The sequence below is a fragment of the Equus quagga genome, chromosome 2 (assembly GCF_021613505.1).
Source record: "Equus quagga isolate Etosha38 chromosome 2, UCLA_HA_Equagga_1.0, whole genome shotgun sequence".
Taxonomy (NCBI): Eukaryota; Metazoa; Chordata; class Mammalia; order Perissodactyla; family Equidae; genus Equus; species Equus quagga.
The window spans coordinates 15,976,563-15,998,564 of NC_060268.1; the positions used below are offsets into that span (position 1 = coordinate 15,976,563).

The 22,002-nt window shown below is 35.6% G+C and overlaps 1 protein-coding gene across 7 annotated transcripts in view; it reads right to left on the reverse strand.

Moving 5' to 3' along the window:
• The window catches only part of AKAP6 (A-kinase anchoring protein 6), a 512,511-nt gene that overhangs the window by 44,419 nt on the left and 446,090 nt on the right, over positions 1-22,002 (reverse strand). For all 7 annotated transcript variants that reach the window (XM_046655043.1, XM_046655046.1, XM_046655040.1 and 4 more), the window contains one exon: positions 3,529-3,744. In XM_046655043.1, the coding sequence (XP_046510999.1) occupies positions 3,529-3,744 (216 nt within the window). The remainder of the gene's footprint in view (positions 1-3,528; positions 3,745-22,002) is intronic.

The window sequence follows — 22,002 nt, forward strand, 5'->3', positions numbered from 1 at the left end:
TAATATTAGTAGATTCTCTAGTGATGACTGTCTCTTATTCCTGATATTGATAATTTACTTCTTTTCTCCTTTTTTCTTGATCATTCTTGCTAGAGGTTTAGCAATTTCATTGATCTTCTCAAAAAAAAACAGCTTTTTGTTTCATTTTTTTCTCTATTGTTTTTCTGTTTTCAGTTTCAACAATTTCTGCTCTCATCTTTATTATTTCCTTACTTCTATTTACTTTGTGTTTAATTTGCCTTTTTTTTTCTTATTTTATAAGGTGATAGCTGAAATCATTTTGGTGGCACAAATTTTATTTTTTTCTGTTTATATTCAGTTCAAAATACCTTCTAATTTCTTTTTTTCATTTATTCTTTGCCCCATGAGTTGGATATAAGCATGCTATTTATCTTCCATATATTTGAGGATTTTCTGAATATATTTCTATTATTTATTTCTAAACTAATTCCACTGTCGTCAGAGAAAATACTTTGTGTGATATGAATCCTTTTAAATTTGAGACTTGTTCGGAGGCTCAGGAAAGAGTCAATTTTGATAGATGTTCTGCACTTGAAAAGAATGTATATTCTTCTGCTGTTGGATGGAGTGTTTTAAATGTCAGTTAGGTCAAGTGGGTTTATGGTCTGATTCATGTCTTTTACACTTTACTGATTTTCTGCATACTCGTACTATCAATTTTTGAGAAAACGTATTGGAACCTCTGCCCAAAATTGTGAATTCTTATCTTCTTGCAGTTGTATCAGTTTTTTATTCATGTATTTGTAAGTTCTATTATTAGAGCATAAACATTTAGTAACAGTGTGTCCTCTGGTTTAATTGTCATCTTTATCATTAAGAAATGTCCTTCTTTATGTCTTATAATATTCTTTGCTCTGAAATAGAATTTGTTTAATATTAATATTAACTCAACTCTCTTGATTGTATTAGCTTCATATACATTTTTCCATCCTTTTACTTTTAACTTATTTTGTCTTTATACTTAAAGTGAGTTTATTATAGGTAACGTATAGTTCAATCTTGCTTTTTTATCCAATCTGACAACTACTGCCTTTTAATTGGGGTTTTTAGTCCATTTACATTTAACAAAATTATTGATGCATCTTGTTTAATCTTCTATCTTGTTTGTTTTCTGTTTGTTACATCTGTACTTTATTCTCATTTTTTTCCTCCATTGTGTGTGGTTGTTTTAAATAATTTCATTTCTTTTCCGTTGTTGGCCTATTAGTTATAGCTTCTTTTGTTTTGAAAGAGTTATAGGATACATTTTATCCTATCATAGTCTATCTTTAAGTGATACTATACCACCACATATAGCATAAGAACCATACAACAGTATAGTTCCATTTCCTGGCCTTTGTGATAATGTTGTCATTGTGTTATAAATTCCACAATACATTGTTATTATCTTGCTTTAAACAATCTGTCATCGTTTAAACAGTTTTAAATAATACAAAAAATATTTTATATTAACCCACATAGTAACTATTTCCAGTGCTTTTCGTTTCTTTGTGCAGATTCAGGTTTCCATCTGATATCATTTTCCTTTTGCCTGAAGGATTTTGCTTAACATTTCTTATGGCGTCGTTCTGCTGGTGATGATTTTTTTCAGCTTTTATGTCTAAAAACTATTTTTGTTTGCCTTTTTGAATAATATTTTCTCTGCGAATAGAATTCTGGGTTAGGTTATTTTCTTCCAACACTTTAAAGACGTTTCTCCACTGTCTTCTGACATGCAGTGCATGCATTCTTTTTTCTGAAAAAGAAGTCCGCTAAAACTCTCTCTTCTTATTCTGTAGATCATGTGTCTTTTTTTCTCTATTATTTGATTAGTGCCACTCTCTACTCTTCTATCCCTTTCTCAACAGTGATTTTTATCCTTGTTTAGCACAGAGGACCTTATCTGCTACCTTCATCATTCCAAACAAGCTATACCTTCGGCAGCCAAAGGGGAGAGACTTTTCTTCATCTGCAATTTTTATCTACCTCTGTATAGTAGCTTGAGCCTCTAAGAAGCAGTCAAGGCTTCAAAGCTAAGGCTTACCTTTACCCCAGAAGTAGGATAAAAATGTCTACATTTAGTCTGCAGAGATCTAGTCCAGCATCCCTGATCATATGATTTCAAATAAATCCCCAAGGAAACTCTTTTTGTCTCCTCCAAAGCAGATTGAACACTTCCAAAACGTCAGAGCTTCTCCAGATGCAGTTGGTTTATGTGTAAGTTTTATTATGGCCACTACCATGCTTCGAGGCTTCAAAATAGGAATAAACTATAACCTCCTCTGCCCTTCCAAACAGTCAAAAAAAAAGACGAACAAAAAATCTCTCTAGCTAAACAGCTTCACAACAAACAGGTTATTTCAAGAAAAGACATCCAATTATATAGACTCTGATTACTCGTAATAATTTGGAAGTCTTAAGAAATTTAACAACTTCAGCTCAAAACAATTAAACGGAACTGCTGAGGATAAAAATCACTCCCCAGACTCAACATAGCTACAGATGCAAAAAGAGCGAGAAGGCTTATTGATTCATTGTCCCTTCTGCTCGCAGTCCCCAATGCCAAACACATCAGATAGCAAATATTAAGGCTTTGTTAAAACTGGAATTCACAGGAGAAGTCTGTTTTTCAGTTGCAAGATTGTTAAATTTGATTTTTCCATTTTGAATCCTGAATTTTCTGATGACATATAACTGATAATATAAACATAGAAGAAAAACTTTCCACTCTATGAATGTATATACATATGTTTGTATTTCATTTATGTAAGTTAAGCATGAGAATTAAGCCTTCAACTAATAGCCATTGTCTTCAAGGTCATTTGGGGAATGCAATCTTTTTATCAATAAATCCTTTTCCTTAAGGATATCAAGGTTTTCTAAACAAATGCATATTCTATATTTTAATAAAACAACTCTAGTCACATATATTTCCTTCATCTTAGCAACAGCTTGAATTTACAATCAATTTGGAAAATCCTTACAAGGGATCTAGAGCCCTACCTTGAACATTGCACTTAAACTCCAAGAGGAAACTCAATAGTTATCAGCAAAACAACTCTATCAGAAGAAGCTCCAAGCAGGAACAATGGAGATTATTGTACAAATAGACAGTGTTAACTCATATTGAACAAGAAGGTAAACAGTACATTTTATTTCATTGCCTTATCTGCAGAGCATACACATTCCTCCATATGCTCTGAGAGTGGTAAGCGACCTTTTAGCAAAATCTTCACGGGCTATTGTATGATTAATGAATATCATTGGTGAAGGAATGACTGAAAGAATTAATGGCTTAATTTGGTAAATTTAAGAAAATCTCCCTGTGATTTTTTAAAAAGATAATGAGATACACTAAAATGCATCTTATTAGTAGGCAAATAAATCTCCATGTTATGACAAATGGAGTTTTATTTAGTGGTTGGAGAAAGCTCCATCCCTTTAGTTAGCAACCCCACTTGTAAGATGAACATATTTTTTCTGACAAAAATGAGAGACTATTATGTTTTAAAAAAGAAAAACACTCACAGACTCCTTTCCCATCTTCTTTTGTAGCCTTGTTTGCCACTGGACGGCTTGCATGACGATGGCTTCCCACCTTCTTTCAAGATTTACAATGATCAGCTGCATGGGCTGGTGGTCTGCGTTCAGATTGCAGGTCTCCCGGTCATCCAGAAGATGCTGGCATAATCGCAGGATGGAGGCCACTCCGCGACGTCGCTGCTTGATTTCACAACAGAGGGACTGCAACACAGAGAGAACCAACTCATGAGTGTTTCTCAGTCAGAGTTCCCTAAAACATGAAACTCCCTCTTCCACCATAATTTCAAACTGTAGCGATATGCTCAGCTATGAAAAATCAGACAAGAAGGGTTCTAGAGTCGCCTTTAGATTGGAGGCCTCATATAGATACCCAACTATCGCCAAAGAATGTAGCTGCATCCTATCCTTCTTCCCTTTTGCACTGATTTCTCCATTTAAAACATTGGGTCCCACATTGACACCTCGGTGCTTAACAATTTGTAACTTAATGAATAAATCATTTAGGTCATGTGAAGGCCAAACACGTTGACATACTTTGATTCAAGATCCCAAGAAACACAAAAGATAGAAAAGTCCTCCAAAAGGAAATGGAATTTTTCCAAATTTACTTCCAGATTCTTTGGAGCCAAAAGTTTAGTTTTCTGCTGCCTGGGAATAAGTTAAATAAGATTGCAAAGAAGTTTGATATATAACATCTATCCTTTAGAAAAAAACGAGAAGCAACATTTCTCTTTAGAAGCTTGATTAACAAAGCAATAATGTTCTGAAAACAGAAATTAGGATACTGGATTATTACTCTGCTATTTGTTGGTTGTGTTTCCTTTAATAGACATTCACACTATTTAAGAAGGATATGGATGCATCAAAATAGCATTATGCCCCCAGAAGCATTTGTTTTGCTGCAGTGACCCTAAGCTGAACAATTCAAGCAAAATAGTGGGTACACATGTCTAAAAATATTATATCTTTTCCTTGCCTACGGATAGTGTGTAAGTGATATTCTAATTCACAGCCTTCAGGAGAAATGATGATTATATCCACAAACATCACTGAATTACTAATCTCCTTCTACTGCCACAATTGGACTATTCTAACAGTTAACAGATTGCCTATTAATCAACAAGGGTAAACAAGACAATGCAATTTCATTTAGTACGGGAGTTTTAATGCCTAAAAGTATTTGTGCTTAAAATGTTAATCTAGATAAAGCTTCATTAGAAGAAGTCTTAAAATGATTAAGTGTGGTTCATTGAAATGTGCGTGGAGGGGTAGTAGACCAGCAGGTGGACATTTCATACAGATGTTCCACTTACTGATATAATACATGCCAGAGCCATTTAAATGACCCTAACTCTGTAATAGCTGGAATTCTATTATTTCTGTAATGAGAGAACCCTGCACCTTTAATATTTCTGAATTTTAAATAAAGTGAATGACAAATTCCCAAACCTCTATTTATGGCAAAATATGACTAGGAATTTTATTATTCAATTTATACCACTGCAGCATTTTTCGCTATGTTTCCTGAACTAATCCTTATTTATTTTCCTAGGGTTCCTTACTATTTTCCTATATAACAACTGGCATAGCCACAAGATCTGACAAATTTCTTTACTGATACGATTCCTTAGTGCAAGGCTGAATGAGGAGAAACCTCTAAACATTCAAAAATAAAACCTGAGGGGCTACTAAAGCCGCAGGCATTGTTTCCATCTCTTTCTCCAGTCCTGCTAACTGCCCCACCCCCACATGCATTCTCTGTCTGCCTCTCTCTCTCTCTCTCTCTGACACACACACAAACACACACTCACGCACATACACACACCCCCTTCCATTTTCTCTCGCTCTAGAACATCTGTTGGACAAGTCAAACTATCAAGCCCACTTAATACCTGCCAATGTTGGCCCAATATTAAACACTTCAAGATAACAATATAACCAACTGAAACTAGTTCAAATGAGTTCTATGAATATGAATACTGAGGGTTTTTGTTTTTGTTTTGTTGTTAATTTGTTAAAAGTAAAGGCCCAGAAAAATCAAAAGAGATGTTTCCATGCCATAAAACTGGATCTTGCAAAACTCTCCTTGAAGTTAACTAGAATAATAACTTGGTTCCTCAAGCCAACAAAAAGTCCCAGTGTTTCTCAGCCAAATGAAAACTTGCCATGGATGGCATTAAAGGTACGCCTGGAGTTAGCACAGCCACATTAGGTAAAGCTTACAAAGTATCCCAAATGGGCTTCATTCACCTCACAGGCGTTTTCAAGGTTCTGAAACAGGGCATGTGAGGTTGCAAGGGGAAATTTTTGTAAAGGTCATTGGCTATAACTTTGTAAATACCTAGACTGCATCCAGTAGTTAAGTATCTAGACGATCCCCATCACATATCTTGACGTGAGTTAGTCTAGGTGGTTTGAAAATTGTGAAAGCTATTTTTAAAAACTGTTGACACTCAATATCTGATTTTTAGTTCTTCATAATTCTGCAATTTTTCTTTTTACTTTAAATATCCAAAGAACTTAGTCTACATTCTGGATTAATAATTTATCTTATATGCACACTGGGGAAATAACACTGCTTTAAAAAAGGAGGGGAAAGTTTGGATTTTTACATGTCCAACATATTTTTCAGTACTTTTTTTATATCTAGGAGATATAATTGATAAAATAACACTCTTCTACATAAATGGGTTTCCATGACAACCATTAAAATATACATATTTATTTCTGATTGCAAACACATGCTAAATAAAATCAATGCATTTGCTGGCAATGTTCTTAGAATCAGTAGTTTACATTATTTCCATGATAAACTATGCATTGAGAAATAAATGTTAAATATAACTACATAGGAACAAATGATTATCATGACTATTTTTGGCTTACATTTTCAGAGAAAAGTACTTTTAAACAGAAACCCAAGTTAAGCAATCTAAGTAAGGCAGAGAAATAAGGACAACTCATTCCTGCTTCTAAACCTCCTCAAATGTATATTGCACCTTCCACCTGCTAGGCACTGTTTCAGGCATGGAGGCTTCAAAAAGGAGCAAGAAACTGTTCCTTTTCTCAAGGAGCTGAGACTCTACTAGAGGTGGACTATACAAATAAGTATGATGTCAAGAATAATGCACAGAGGGACATGCTAACAGAAGTTTATGGAAGTTGCTATTGGAGGAGTCAGTGAAATCTTCAGGGAAACTATGTGAGCCAAATGGTCCAAGTTCAGTGGTTGTGGTTATAAGTATAGAAGGTCCATAAGCAAGCAGCCTGGGGCAGAGGGAGTGCCTCGTGTGCTGGAGAGAAGAGAGACTGAAGCAGCTAGACAAAGGAAGAAAGGAGCGGAAAAGTTTGGTGTAGGAGAGGCATCTACTTTCATGCTTTTACATGTGGTTGTCCGGTTTTCCAAACATCATTTATTGAAGAGACTTTCTTTTCTCCATTGTATGTTCTTGCCTCCTTTGTTGAAATTAACTCAAAATGAATTAAAGACTTTGGTGTAAGACCTAAAACCATAACACTCCTAGAAGAAAAGACAGGCAATACACTCTTTGACATTGGTCTTAGCAATATCTTTTTGGATACGTCTCCTCAGGCAAGAAAAACAAAAGCAAAAATAAACAAAGGGACGACATCAAACTAAACAGCTTTTGCACAGCAAAGGACAACATCAACAAAACAAAAAGACAAGCTACCAATTGGGAGAAGACGTTCACATATTCAATAAGGGGTTAATAACCAAAATACATAAAGAACTCATACAACTCAACAACAAAATAACAAACAACTGGATTACAAATGGGCAAAGAATTTGAAGAGACATTTTTCCAAAGAAGATAAAATGATGGCCAACAGGCACATGAAAAGATGTTCAATATCACTAATTATTAGGGAAATGCAAATCAAGACCACAAAGAGATCTCAGCTCACTCCCATCAGAATGGCTATTAAAAAAAATAAGAAATAACAAGTGTTGGAGAGGATGTGGAGGAAAGAGAGCCCTCATACACTGCTGAGCATATAAATTGGTGCAGCCATATGGAAAACAGTATGGAGATTCCTCAAAACCTAAGAATAGAACTACCACATGATCCAGCTATTCCACTTCTAGATGTTTATCCAAAGGATATAAAAACACTAATTCAAAATGATATATGCACCCCTATGTTCATTGCAGCACTATTCACAACAGCCAAGACAACCTAAGTGCCCATCAAGGGACAAATGGAGGTATATATATATACATATATATATATATACACACAATGGAATACTCTTCAGCCATAAAAAAAAGATGAAATCTTGCCATTTGCCACAACATAGATGGACCTTGAGGGTATTATGCTAAATGACATGTCAGACAAAGAAAGACAAATACCATATGATTTCACTCACATGTGAAAGATAGAAAACAACAACAACAAACACAGATACATAGAAAAGCTCGGTGGGTAGAGAGGAAGGAGGGTGGAGGGAGGGCAAAAGAGGTAAAGGGGGACATTCGTATGGTGATGGATGGAAACTAGACTTTTGGTGTAAACATGATGCAGTCCATACAGAACTGAACTATAATGATGTACACCTGAAACTTATATAATGTTTTAAACCAATGTTACCTCAATAAATATATATATATATTTAAAATATTAAAAACAAGACAAATTTGGAATGCTTTTTAATATTGCCAGGTTTGAAGCATTTTCCTTGATATCTAATGAGATCACGTTGGTGCCCAATGGTAGTCATACTGCCTTCCCAGAAAAGTTTAAAGACAAGAAGAGGGAAAGGAAATTTAAAAAGACAGAAAAACAACTAATTATCAATATGTTTAAGAAAAAGATTCCAGATGTTTTTGTACTTAGTTATCTTTAGTATTTGGTGATCTTTAGGTGATTTCTTCCTACAGCGCTCCCTCTGTTAATATGGAGCTCATTGTCTTAGCAGCACTTCAGAATCCAAGTGTTGGGATACAGTTTGGTGTGCTACTTTTAAATTTCTAATGACCTATTTTACTTACTTATTTTACATTTCTACTCAATTTCCTCATATTACTAAAAAGACAGATTTGCTAAAAATTGAGAAGTGTAGAAAAGTAAAACTCAAGATTTCTAAGTCTTTTTTTCCTTTACAATGATCAGATCTCCAACCCTCTAAACACATCTTTTTGGGCACATTTCAAGAGAGTTGTTAACAGGCGGAAGGTTTTTGTTTTACACTTATAAACTGTCAATCTGACTTTCAGTTCACCAATGGTGATGTAAGGAGTGTTTCTGGCTTATTTGGAGTTTTTTCTTTCTTCTTTCCTGACTTCCTCTGTCGACTTCTTTGATTGTTTAAACCACTCATATTATTGAACCAAATGTGTGATAACATCATTCTTAACATTGGCTTCAGTTTAACACCATTGAAGGTAAGATTTCCAATATTCATATTTTATTCTTCATTATATATTAAATATATGTATATATGCACACATGTTACATAGAATGATTATATCTACTTGTTTACCCATATTCTTGATATTAAACAGTAGTGTCATCTACTATCTCAAAAGGATACAAATAAGCTTACAATAAAAGAACTACAATTAGACCAAGAACCAAAATGCACAATAGGTAATATAAGAACCAAATAGAGAAAAGAGAGATGAGGATGAAAACAGTATTTAACAAATATCCAAACCAAGTATATGTTAAAAACAGAGAGAAACAATTAAATCTAGCTGAGAAACTCCAAAGCCATTTGTCTCCATATTTCTTATATAATTTTATTCAGCAGGCTAATGTAACATCATCGGGTAGGTCAATATGAACAAAGTGGTGGGACTTTAGGTGATCTGTCAAATAAAACACTATTTATGAAAAAATTCCATTTATAAAGTCAAACATGACTTTATCTTCTAGATTGATCAATTTTTTAACGATATCTATTGGATATGCCTTCTGTGTGGCGAGCACAAAAAAGAAGGTTCGATCTGCATATCTCATATACCTGCCTTCAATCCAGTTGGAGTGAGGAAACATACAGAGAGGGAGGGGAAAAGGGAAAAAGACACATGCGTTTCTCTGGTTTAAATAGTGTCAAGTGGATAGCCCCCATCTTCTTATCCCAAGGATTTCTGACACTTCTTCACGTATTTTTCTCTTGTTTTACAGTTTCTGCATTTTACCATTCTAATTTCCTGAGGTGGGCAATTGTCTTCTCTTAGTCTGCTACCTGTGACCAGATTTTCTACAGCAAATGTTCTCAGAGTGTGTTCCTTGGGCCAAGCAGCATTAGCATAACCTAAGAAGTTGTTGGAAATGCAAATTCTCTGGTGCCACTCCACATCTTCTGAAACCAGCAATTCTGAGGTGGGTCCCAACGAGCCATGATTTTACAAGACTTACAGTTGACCATAATGCATGCTAAAGTTTCAGAGCACTGGTCTACAGGAAACAGAGAAACTCAGTTTTTCGGATAAGAGAATTAATCTAGTTGAATAGATTTCTTTTTAGAAGTATAAAATAGAAGTTACAAGTTCTGATTCTAAAGTCACACTCACAGCCAAGAGCCTAGGGACTATATCCACTGGTGATCAATTATTTTTTAATTGTTATCAAATGACTGAAGAAAAGAAATCAATCAATGAATAGATCTTTTTGACCAATGATATCTTTATAGTATCAGTATTTGCTTGATGATTTCCAGAATTTTCAATATAATTATTAAGAATGCTGATATATTAGGTTGTTTGAATACCATATTTGGGGATTTTACCCCTTTTGTTGTTTTTATCAACTAAGTCATTTAGTTATTAATGACTTCAACACAAAAGGCATTGTGCTAAATTAAATAGAAGCTTTGCTCTCAGAAAGCTTACATAGTAAAACAAACCCATGACAATTATTTAGAAGGTGCAAGGTATCGGATGTAGGTAATATTACTCTCTACAGCCATGGTCTAATAAGAACATACAGCACATGGGAAAAATGAGAGACTACACTGGTATCTCTATGATTCTTCAGAAGATGCTTTTGTGTATGTGTGTGAGGAAGATTGGCTCTGAGCTAACATCTGTTGCCAATCTTCCTCTATTTTATATCAGATGCTGCCACAGTGTGGCTTGATGAGTAGCAGTAGGTCTGCGCCTGGGATCCAAACCTGCAAACCCTGGGCCACTGGAGTGGAACATGCGAATGTAACTACTATACCACCAGGCCAGCCCCAGAAGATGCTTTTGATTGTTTAGTTTGGGATAATTATTTTGTGGCAAGGTTGGCAAAGATCACATGAATGATATTTTTTGTAGCAATAAATATTTATTAGATGTCAATTACGTACCAAACACCATGCTTTTCATTACAGACAAGATAATGTTTTTAGGATTATCATTGTGGATAAGAGGCACCTAATAAAATGTGATACCTATTCTTAAGCGCTTGTAATCTAGCTGTAAAGAGAAGACTCTGTCTCCTCAAAGTGAGAGAAATCAAGGAAAGGCAAAAGTTTTCAATAAGACCTAACCCATCAGGTTGTTGTAGGTTTTAAATGAGGTAACAGAGGTGAATGTACCTTGTGAATAGTGAGGCTATGATCCAAATGTAAGGAGAAATTGATACACATGCTAAATTATGGTCACTGACTTGGGGGATGAGAAAGACCATTACAAGCTGGAGTAGATAGATTAAGATTCATGAGACTAGAACTAGGCTGTGACGGCTGCTGAAGATCAAAAAAGTGGAAGGAAAGGAGGGCAGGCATTACGGTCGGGGGATTCACATAAGAAAAGGTCAAGAAACCACAACTTTTGTAACATTTTAAAACAGGATGGAAGTTTAAGTGGAATATGATAATAATCATAATTCAATTATCCATCCATCCATCCACAAGTACTTATTGAGTGCCTCTTACGTGCCAGGCGCTGTTCCCAGAGGTGGGGATACAACAGTGAGAACAAGATTTCTGCTTTCATGGAACTTACATTCAAATTTGTGGGGGGGAGGGGGTGAGAGGCTGGAAATAAAACATAAATAAATATACTAGAAAATATTAGATAGTGATAAGAGCTATAAAATAAAAAAGGTTGATATGATAGAAAGTGGTAGGAAAGTTACTTTCGACTGGATTGTGCATAAAGCTTCTCTGAGAAGGGGACATCATATAATAACAAGTTCAGGTATAGAAATAAAATACAACTTACCGTTCTGATGCCATAATAATTAAGACAAGATAATGTTTATAAAATCAAAGCGAACTTATGTCATAAAAAGGCTTATTTTATGATTTAGCATGGGGTATTAATGATTAAGTACTGAATGCTTATCAATCAAAACAAATGGAATTAAAAAGCTCTTGGTATAAGTAAGTTGGGAAAAAATAGTCTTTTCAACAAATGGTGCTGGGACAACCGGATACCTGCATGTGAAAGAATGAACTGGACTCCCACCTCACGCCATGTACAAAACTAACTCAAAATGCATCATGGACCTAAATGTAAGAGCTACGACTAAAAAATTTTAGGAGATAACACAGGAGTAACATTCATGACTCGGGATTAGGTAATGGGTTTTTAGGTATGATACCAAAAGTAGAAGTGATTTTTGACTTCTTAGGCAATGGTTTCTTAAGTATGACACCAAAAGTACAAGCAACTTTTGGACAACTTAATCAAAATTAAAAACTTTTGTTCTTCAAATGACACCATAAAAAAAGCAAAAAGACAAACCACAGAATGGGAAGAAATATCTGAAAATCATATATCTGATAAAGGACTTGTTCCAGATTATATAAAGAACTCTTAAAATCCAACAATACAAAGATAAGTAACTTTATTTTAAAAATGGGCACAGTATTCGAATAGACATGTCTCCAAAGAAGACATACAAATGGCCAATAAACACATGAAAAGATGTTCACCATGATTATCCATCAGGGGAATGCGAATCTAAACCACAATTAGATAACACTTCACCCCTACTAGGATGGCTAAAATAAAAAAAGGCAGAAATAACAACATTGGTGAGGACGTAGGGAAACTGGAACCCTCATACATTGCTGGTGGGATTGCAAAATGGTGTACTCACTTTGGAAAACAGTATGACACTTCCTCAAAAAGTTAAACGTAGAATGACCATATGATCCAGCAATTTCTCTCCTAGGTATATGCCCAAGAAAATTGAAAACATATGACCCCACAAAAACCTGTAGACAAATATTCAGAACCTCATTATTCATAATAGCCAAAAAGTGGAAACAACCCAAACATCCACCAGTGGACAAATGGATAAAAAATGCAGTACATCCACATAATGGAATATTATTTGGTAATAAAAAGGAATGAAGTGCTGATACATACCACAACATGGATGAACCTTGAAAACATTATGCTAAATGAAAGAAGCCAGACACAAAAGGTCACACATTGGATGATTCCATTTATATGAAATGTCCAGAATAGGCAAATGCATAGAAACAGAAAGCATATTAGTGGTTGCCAGGGGGAAGTAGGGAGTGACTGCTAATGGGTAAAGATTTTCTTTTAGAGGTGGTAAAAACATTCTGGCATTAGATTTTTTTTTTCCAGGAAGATTATCCCTCATCTAATCTGCTGCCAATCCTCCACTTTTTGTTGAGGAAGACTGGCCCTGAGCTAACATCCGTGCCCATCTTCCTCTACTTTATATGCAGGACGCCTACCACAGCATGGCTTGCCAAGTGATGCCATGTCCTCACCTGGAATCGGAACCGGCGAACCCGGGGCCGCCGAAGCAGAACGTGTGAACTTAACCACTGTCCCACCGGGCCGGCCCCCTGGCGTTAGATTTTATAGTATGTGAATTACATCTCAATAAAGATGTTAGTTTTTTTTAAATCTCTTGATAAGGCCAGGTATATATTATCAACCACATAACGGATGATATAATCAGGGAATTTACGATTTCTTTAGGGTGTATCATGACAACAGACCCTATGATATTACTAATTTCATCCAGTCATCATGGTTCTGCAAGCACGGGTCGATACACAGATTACTTACACATACAAATGCAAACTTAGAGCTTTTATTTATTTTTTTAAATTAATGGCTATAAAATTTCCTGGGATAGAGGCATAACTGCAAATCTGTAAATCTCAGTCAACAGATAAGACATTCTTCTATATGATAAAAATAATGCAGTGCCTTTTCTAATATAGCTGTCCTACTTCCACAAATATCGTAGAACGTAAACAGAGAACTATACATAGACAAGCACGGTTCTGGAAAAAGAGTTGAAGAAAATGTGGAAGTTGAAGGATGTTAGTTAAGTCTAATTACTGCAGGAATTTATTGTGTCGTTGGTGTCAGTACCAAAATGAGAACTGACACATCCCATCTACTTTGTGTACTTTACCAAAGATCATTCTCAGTTGACTATATATATCTGAACCAATACAAACTAAAAACAATGTTATGTTCTCTTCAAATATTTAATCAAGATTTACTTGAATGCAAAATAATAACCAACAATCGAGTCGTATTAATTGCTAGAGCACTATTCTTAGTATTTTCTTAGTTCTTATACTAACAAACATTTCTTTGTGTATATTTCTTTGCACGATGCATTTTTAGGTATTTATATGTATTAATTCATTTAATTAAGGAGTATGAGATATGCATTATTGTCATCTACTTATTTTACAAATGAGGAAATAGAGACACAGAGAAGTTAAGTAATTGACCAGAGATAACACAGCCAATAAACAGCAAAGGTAGGATTTTAACCCATGCCACCTGAAGCGAGAGGTAATTCACAAAAACACCACGTTACACTGCCTTTCATAAGAGAGCTGAAGAAGCTTATAAGATTTCTACATTTCAGACTATCTGTGCCCCTGACTTCTAACTAGAAGTGGCCACAGCCATAACATTATTGTTGATAAGAGAGCCAACAACTTCTTCTGTACCCCTTTCAGGAGGCTATCTTATACCCATTCCTAGTCTGCAAATATGTTAGGAATTAGTTATCTATGCAATTCTTAAGCCCTGGGTGGTTATGATAGCAGAGATGGAAAAAAATACTAATTCATTCATTGAACAAATATTTATTGAACACCTATTATAGTGGGCACTGTTCTGAGTGTTAGAGACAAATCAAGTGAACAAAACAGACAAAACTTTGCGCTCTCAAGGGCCTCAGATTCTAGCAGACAGTGGGAGATAATCTATTTTCTGAGAAACTGTAAATTATATAAAAAATGAAGAAGAGATTGAACAAAAGTAAGAAACACTCATCAGGCAAATGACTATCGAAGTTTCCAGCAAGGGGTCAGCAGATCTTTTGGAACTGACAGCTCCATTCTTGAGCCAATTATGTGCTTACCTTCACTATACCTAGTATATAAATGTTGAAAATAAGAATTTCCATCCTGGAATTGTAAAGGAGTAATTCTTCAAAACAACAAAAAAATTAAAATACCTCAAGTAAGGTATGAATGATGACATGCATATTTTAAAGAAAATATGGGCAAATGACATCTGCATATTTTAACTGATCCCAAACTTCAAAGACAACGTGAGCCAAGATAGGAGCTCGACTCAGTTGCAAACCCTGGGACTTAATCTATATTGAAGCTAAATATTCTATAAGCATGCAGCGAAGTGCAAAAAATAGCGATTGAAAAATGACATGATTAAATGGCACGACATGCAATCATTTGCTCTCAATTATATCAATGTATCTTCTTCATTTCTAGGAGTCAGGCAGAAATATTGTTTTTTAAATGCCTCTATTAAATTGGTCACCAATAATAAAATAGATGAGAGTCCTAATAAGCTCATTTACATAACATACATCATACACTACAAAACTATTCTCTCCAAACAGTTTTGCTCATAGATTTGTCTCCTGGTTGTCAAGAGTCTTTGCTACATTAGCAGATTTTAAAAGCATAATACTGTCTTCAGGACCATTTGTAGAAAAACGTTTTTGAAACTTTTCTAGTTAACCCTTGGCAGGATCCTTATTGCTAATTATGGAAAAGGTATTGATATAATATCTTGGCTGTCACATTTTATTATGGTGATGGTAGAAGCTGAATCTAGGTCTGACATTTTGGAAATACCGTCTAATTGCAAGTCAGAAACACAGAATGACAGTTTTAAGTGGATTATAACTTCTTTCAAAAATAGCAAACTGGTTTCTATAATGTAAAAGCTAGATTTTAAAAATAGCATTAAAGCCCCCTGAATTGGTTCACCAAGCACATCTTTATCGGCTCCTTGAAGAGAGTCTAAGATGTGTGCCAAAATAGTTTCAAAATTATACATGACAATATAAGTCTAGATTCTAACACTGAATGATTTTTTATAACAATTTAAAAGCAAATATTTTCAGTGAATATTTTCATTTTTAAGAAAAATCATCTCCCCTCTGTTCATCTAGGCAGCAGGTAAGTGAGGTCCAAAGACCAGTCACCTTGACTTCTATGGCCTAGTTAGCCTGACCTTTGACCTAGAAAAAGATCTTACTTTTTCTTGCAATCTAGCATCCTCACCAACAAAGTTGAATCATTAAAGGCCACCAGGACTATTAATTAATGCTATAAATTCTTGGAGGCTCTTGGATGAATGGTGTCATCAAGGGAAAAGCTAATCATTCTTACAAAATTTACATTTATGTTTTAATTGTTTGTATCTTCATCTGTCGAAAAAAACATTAATTACATGTGAGAAGGAGTCTTTCTATTCTTCTTAACTATTTTTTAGCTGTGGACCAAAATATAATAACCATTCTAAAAACGCAGCCCCTCACTGTGTTATTCCATGAAAGCTGTTGTTATCCCCGTGTGTCATTCTCTAATTTCCCTGTGACCTTCCATACACTAGGTTAAGTACTTTTAAATATGTTTGTTTTTGAGAATCAAGCTCAGTGGTCATGTGCTTAGTTTGTACTCACATGTAATTAGTAATATGTTATATACATCCCTTTCTAAATTAAAAACACTATTAAAATTCCAGACATACAAAACAATATGAAGGTTAAGTTACTCTAAAGAAAACCATAATAGCTTACAGATTGCTTGTATCATTACTAAAATGCTGGTATCTATTACAGAGTCTCCCTGGAATAAAGAATGCACTTTTGGCAATAATCTTTTAAAAACACGTCCATTATTGTTAAGATGCTAAACCAGTCTGCAATTATAGGAAGGTAACTTTTAGTAATAAGGGAGAAAGAGTGCTGGATATAAATGCAACTTAACCATTATCCTACAAAATACCTTTTCTTAAAATCCCACAATCACTCTTTTCATAAGCAGATAAGGCATTAATTGCCATTTATTTTTACATTATTATATTTTGAAATTTATTTACAATGCCCACTGTGCTTTTTATCTCTTATTGATTCCATGGGAATCATTTCAAAGTAATTCTGGGGAACGAATAAAGGTGATTTTCTTCTCTAGATTATCAGTCCATCCCAGCTACCTGAATTCATCTATGCTTTTAATGGATCTTGCATATTCACTAGCCAGGTCAAAGGAATATCCAGGACAGTCTTGAAGAAAGGAAGGAAAGAATTCTATATGACAAGGTACCCATTAGGCTAAATCGATGAAAGAAGGATGATAAAGACAACACCTGGAGAATGAAATAGAAGGAAAGCAAGAGAATACAGGAGCAAGGACGCCCCAAGAGGAACGCCCAGGGATAATATGGAACACACAGGAGACAATAAGTTATTGGACTAATTAGTTTCATGACTTGCTCAACTCTGCTACATGGTATTTTTCTAGCCCTCTTACCCATACACAGTTGGCTATTTTTCACCCCTCTTCTTTATCAAATCCTATTTTTCCAGACTTATCTCTGGCTACCTTATTCTTTATTTCCTATAAAGCCAGGCCTGGAACTTGTCACAAAGCTCACAGTGTTACTTGCAGTATAGCAGCTAGGAATTAGTATTTTAGGGAAGTATTCCTGTTACTCTAGAATCCTACAGATGGGAAAGAGATGAATTCAGGAAGTCCAGGGACACAACAAGAATGCAGGAAAAGAGTTAGGCTACGGGGAATAACACCACTAAAAAGGAAGAAAATTATACGAGAGACAAAAAGTCAACATTAGAAAGATCCTTCTGTTTATTCATTTACTCCTCCCCGACCTGGGAGACGCTGAGTTACACATAGCTCTATAAACTTCATCTTTCTGATTTTATTTTCATTGAATCTAAAATAAATAGGACATTTTCCTGTGAGGTTAGACCACTGGGAGTTTGCTTCTTAGCTCTTTCCTTTGCTTTTGTGGTGGAAGCCCAGGGCACTTCAACTCCTTTTCACCAGTTTTCAGTATTCCTAGACGCGCAGTCACACTAACCACACTTGCAGGGTCGTTTAGAAGTTTAGCTAATATCTAACAGCAAAATACTCTTCAACTATTATATTCAGTAGGAGAGAGATATTGACTAAATATTAGCCAACTGGTAAATTGCTATAATGATTATTTAGCTCAAAGCAATATTCCGGAAACTTGTGAAAAGGAAATGGAATAAGAACTTCATTTTTTTAAACACTCCCATAGCTCAAACAAAGCAGAGATCCAGGAGAATTTTTTGAGAGCATTTTCTTGAATAAAACTAACTTTCTGGGGTCAGCCTGGGGGCATATTAGTTTAAGTTCATGCACTCCACTTCAGCAGCCTGGGGTTTGAGGCTTCAAATCCTGGGCATGGACCAACACACTACTCATCAAGCCATGCTGTGGTGGTGTCCCACATATAAAATGGAGGATGATTGGCATAGATGTTAGCTCAGGGAAATCTTCCTCAAGCAAAAAGAGGAAGATTGGCACAGATATTAGCTCAGAGCCAATCTCCCTCAAGCAAAAAGAGGAAGATTGGCAACAGATGTTAGCTCAGGGCCAATCTTCCACACCCTCCCTTCAAAAAAAGAAAAGCTAACTTTCCTTTTAGAGGAATATGTTTTTTTTTTCTTCTGAGAAGAACCACCATGTCTCTCTCCTGCCTGCTCCTTAAAAGAAGACTGAATACATTGAGGGGTAGTCTTCTTGTTCATCCCACCTCATATTTTGGCAGCAAGGCAGAACATAAGTCATCTGAACATAAACATAACATAAACATAAACAAGTGTTTAGTTGAACATTTGAGAAACAACTTGGATTGAGGGAAAAAAACATAATTTAGAGTCTTCTAGTTTGATAATAACTAGTGTATGATCCTATGTAAATCATGTAACTTTGAATATCTTTCAAATCAATTGTAAGTTGACTCAAATTCTCTGATGAACTTCGCGGGGTGATAGAATATTAATTTCATTTTGACTTTATCATTTCTGTTTATTTTCCTTTTCACTGGCCTGAACTGTGGGCGACTACTTTAACTGGACAAGTGTGCTGTTGGAATCATTTGCATGAACCAACCTTGCTTGGTCTCAGATTCTGCTCATGTCTTGGTCATGTTCTAACATCTTCCAAGTCTAATTCCAAATATCTTTATAGTGAGAACCACATGACTGAGCAAAGCACACAAGGTTGAAAATTTAACTTCCATTGTTGCTTTCGTGAAGCTTTGAAGTCTGTTGCACCAGTGTTTCATTGAGAGTTAGGACTGCATGGTTGAATGGATACCCATTGTCTCTCTTGCTGGTGGTCTTGGCTCACAGATAAAGGAGTGAATGGGTCTTGAAACATCCCTCTAATTCCTAAAAGTCATTTCTCCTGTCATTACTGAAGGGCAATGAAGAAGGCCATTTTGAGAAAAGGAGGAGAGAGTGAGGGGGGAAGGAGGAACATGGGTTACCACCTATGCTGTGCTTCTCAAAAGAGCTTCTAACACCAGCCCTGGCAATCTGTTTCTACACTTATCTTCGTGACATTAAATTCAAAGAAAGGAGAAAAATATCCTTGGGGAAGAGATTGCGATATTCTAAATATACAGGGTATAAATTAGGATTTAAGCAACAGTTTAGAGCATCATTGAAATTAAGAGAGATAAGTTAGGCTATTTTTTCCCAGATGGGAATAATGATTTATGCCTCTGCCCTACCTTAGAGAGGTTTTGGGAGGATTAATGAGCTAATGTCTGTAAAGCTCTTTAAGCTCCTCATATGGAGGTGCAACATAAACACAAGGTTGAAAATGATAGCAAACTATATACAGAGTTGAACCCCTGAGAGTAAAGCCCCTGGAAATGAGAAGCTATTGCCGGGCAAGATGGTAAATCTCTGAGCTCCAATGTCAGAGGGGTCTTCATTTGTCATCCCATACATTTTTAATACTGTTTAAAATAGTACTTCATAGTATTAATAAGCAATTCTACATTTCCTATTAATCACAATGTCCCCTGTGATGATCATTTTTTGTTTCTATTCATCAACTGAGATCGTCTTATCTCTTTTTTGTAGAGGAAAATTTGAGATGTAAAAATTGCAAAGACATCAATGATGACTCACATGAAATCATTGATTCAGTATTGCCTGGATTAGGATTCAAGAGATGTGAGCTGCCATCTGACTCTGGTTGTATGGTCCTGGGTGAGTCATTTAACTTATCAAAGACTTGGCTTTCTTTTCTTTGGAATAAAAAGATCTGGCTAGCTAAATGATCTCAGGTCCCATCTTATGATGAAATTACACAACCAGCTAAGCAGTTCTTGAGTATCTAGTGACTCTAAGGCATTGTCTATGGTACTGTGAAGGGCATGCAAAACAAATACAACTTCAGGATAGGTCCTACTTTTTAAAAGTTTATACTCTTAAAACACCAGTGAAATACTACCACACACCTAGTAGAATGGCCAAAATTTGGAACACTGACAGCACAAAATGCTTGTGATGTATGAAGAAACAGGACCTCTCACTCACTGCTGGTGGAATACAAAATGGTACTGGTTCTTTGGAAGATGGTTTGGTGGTTTCCTACAAAACTAAGCACACTCTTACCATACTATCCAGCAATCATGCTCCTTTGTATTTCCCCAGGTGCTAAAAACTTATGTCCACAGTAGAACATGCACATGGATGTTTATAGCAGTTTTATTCATAATTGCCCAAACTTGGAAGCAACCAAGATGTCCTTAGTAGGTGAAGAGATTGATAAATTATGGCACACCCAAACAATGGAATATTATTCAGTGCTAAAAAGAAATGAGTTATCAAGCCATGAAAAGACATGGAGGAATCTTAAATGCATGTCACTAAAAGAAAGAAGCCAATCTGAAAGGATACATGCTACATGATTCCAACCACACAACATTCTAGAAAAGGCAAAACTATGGCGGTTAAAAGATCAGTGGTTGCCAGGAGTTGTAGGAGGTGGTGGGGTGAGGAATGAACAGGCAGAGCACAGAGGATTTTGAAGGCAGTGAAAATACTTGGTATGATACCATAATGGTGGATATATGTCATTTTACATTTGCTCAAACTCATAAAATGTACAGCACCAAGAGTGAACTGTAATATAAACTATGGACTTTGGGTGATTATTATGTGTCAACGTAGGTTCATCAGTTGTAAAAAATGTACCACTCTGGTGGGGGATGTTGGCAATGGGGGAGTTATGCATGTATAGGGGCAGGGAGTGTATGGGAAATCTCTGTGCCTCCCCCTCCATTTTGCTGTGAACCTAAAACTGCTCTAAAAAATAAAATTTTAACTTAAAAAAAAGTTTACACTCTAGTTTGTTGACAAGATACATAGACTCATGCCTACACATACTTGATAACATTTAAATAAGCATGCAAAACAACACAGGAATTTCTTCAATCACTTATCTCCAGGCCTCCATACGTGCACATACCACAGTCATGCATCATTTATCGAATGGGATATGTTCTGAGAAATGCACTGTTAGGTGATTTTGTCATTGTGCGAACATCATAATGTGTACTGAAGGGGAACAAAATTTGCCATCTCAAAATGAGTCTCTTTAACATGAAGATTATTTTAGGTTGATTATTTTTAAGAAACAAAAGACTTAAAAAGTTTTTCTTGTTATCTCCCCCTTAACTGCCTAAAAGAATTCAGAAGAAAAAAAACCTGTCTCAGGAAGGGAGCTATCACCTTAGGATAATATGAACTAGATGGGAGACAGAGAGGAACCTAGAAAAGCCTGTTTGTTGGGCTCCCTTCTGTGTTCTTCTGTTTCTGTGGGGCTAAACATGTATTTTCCAAAGGTTTGCTCCTTTTCACCTACCTGTGAACTGCTTTCCTGCTCTTTGAAGTCTCTGACTCTCTCCACTCCCAACCCCCAAAATCTTTTGTCTTTAGCTGAGGATGGTATTTAAGGTGAGGGCTTCAGCCATTTTGGCGAGTCACTTGGTTTTCCTGGGTTTCTTCCATGTATACATATTATTAAATTTTTTTTTTCTGCTAATCTGCATCATGTCAATCTAATTTTTAGTCCAGCCAGAAGAACCTAGAAGGATAGAGGGAAATTTCTTCCTCCCCTACAGTACTTACACAAACTTAGATGATACAGTCTACT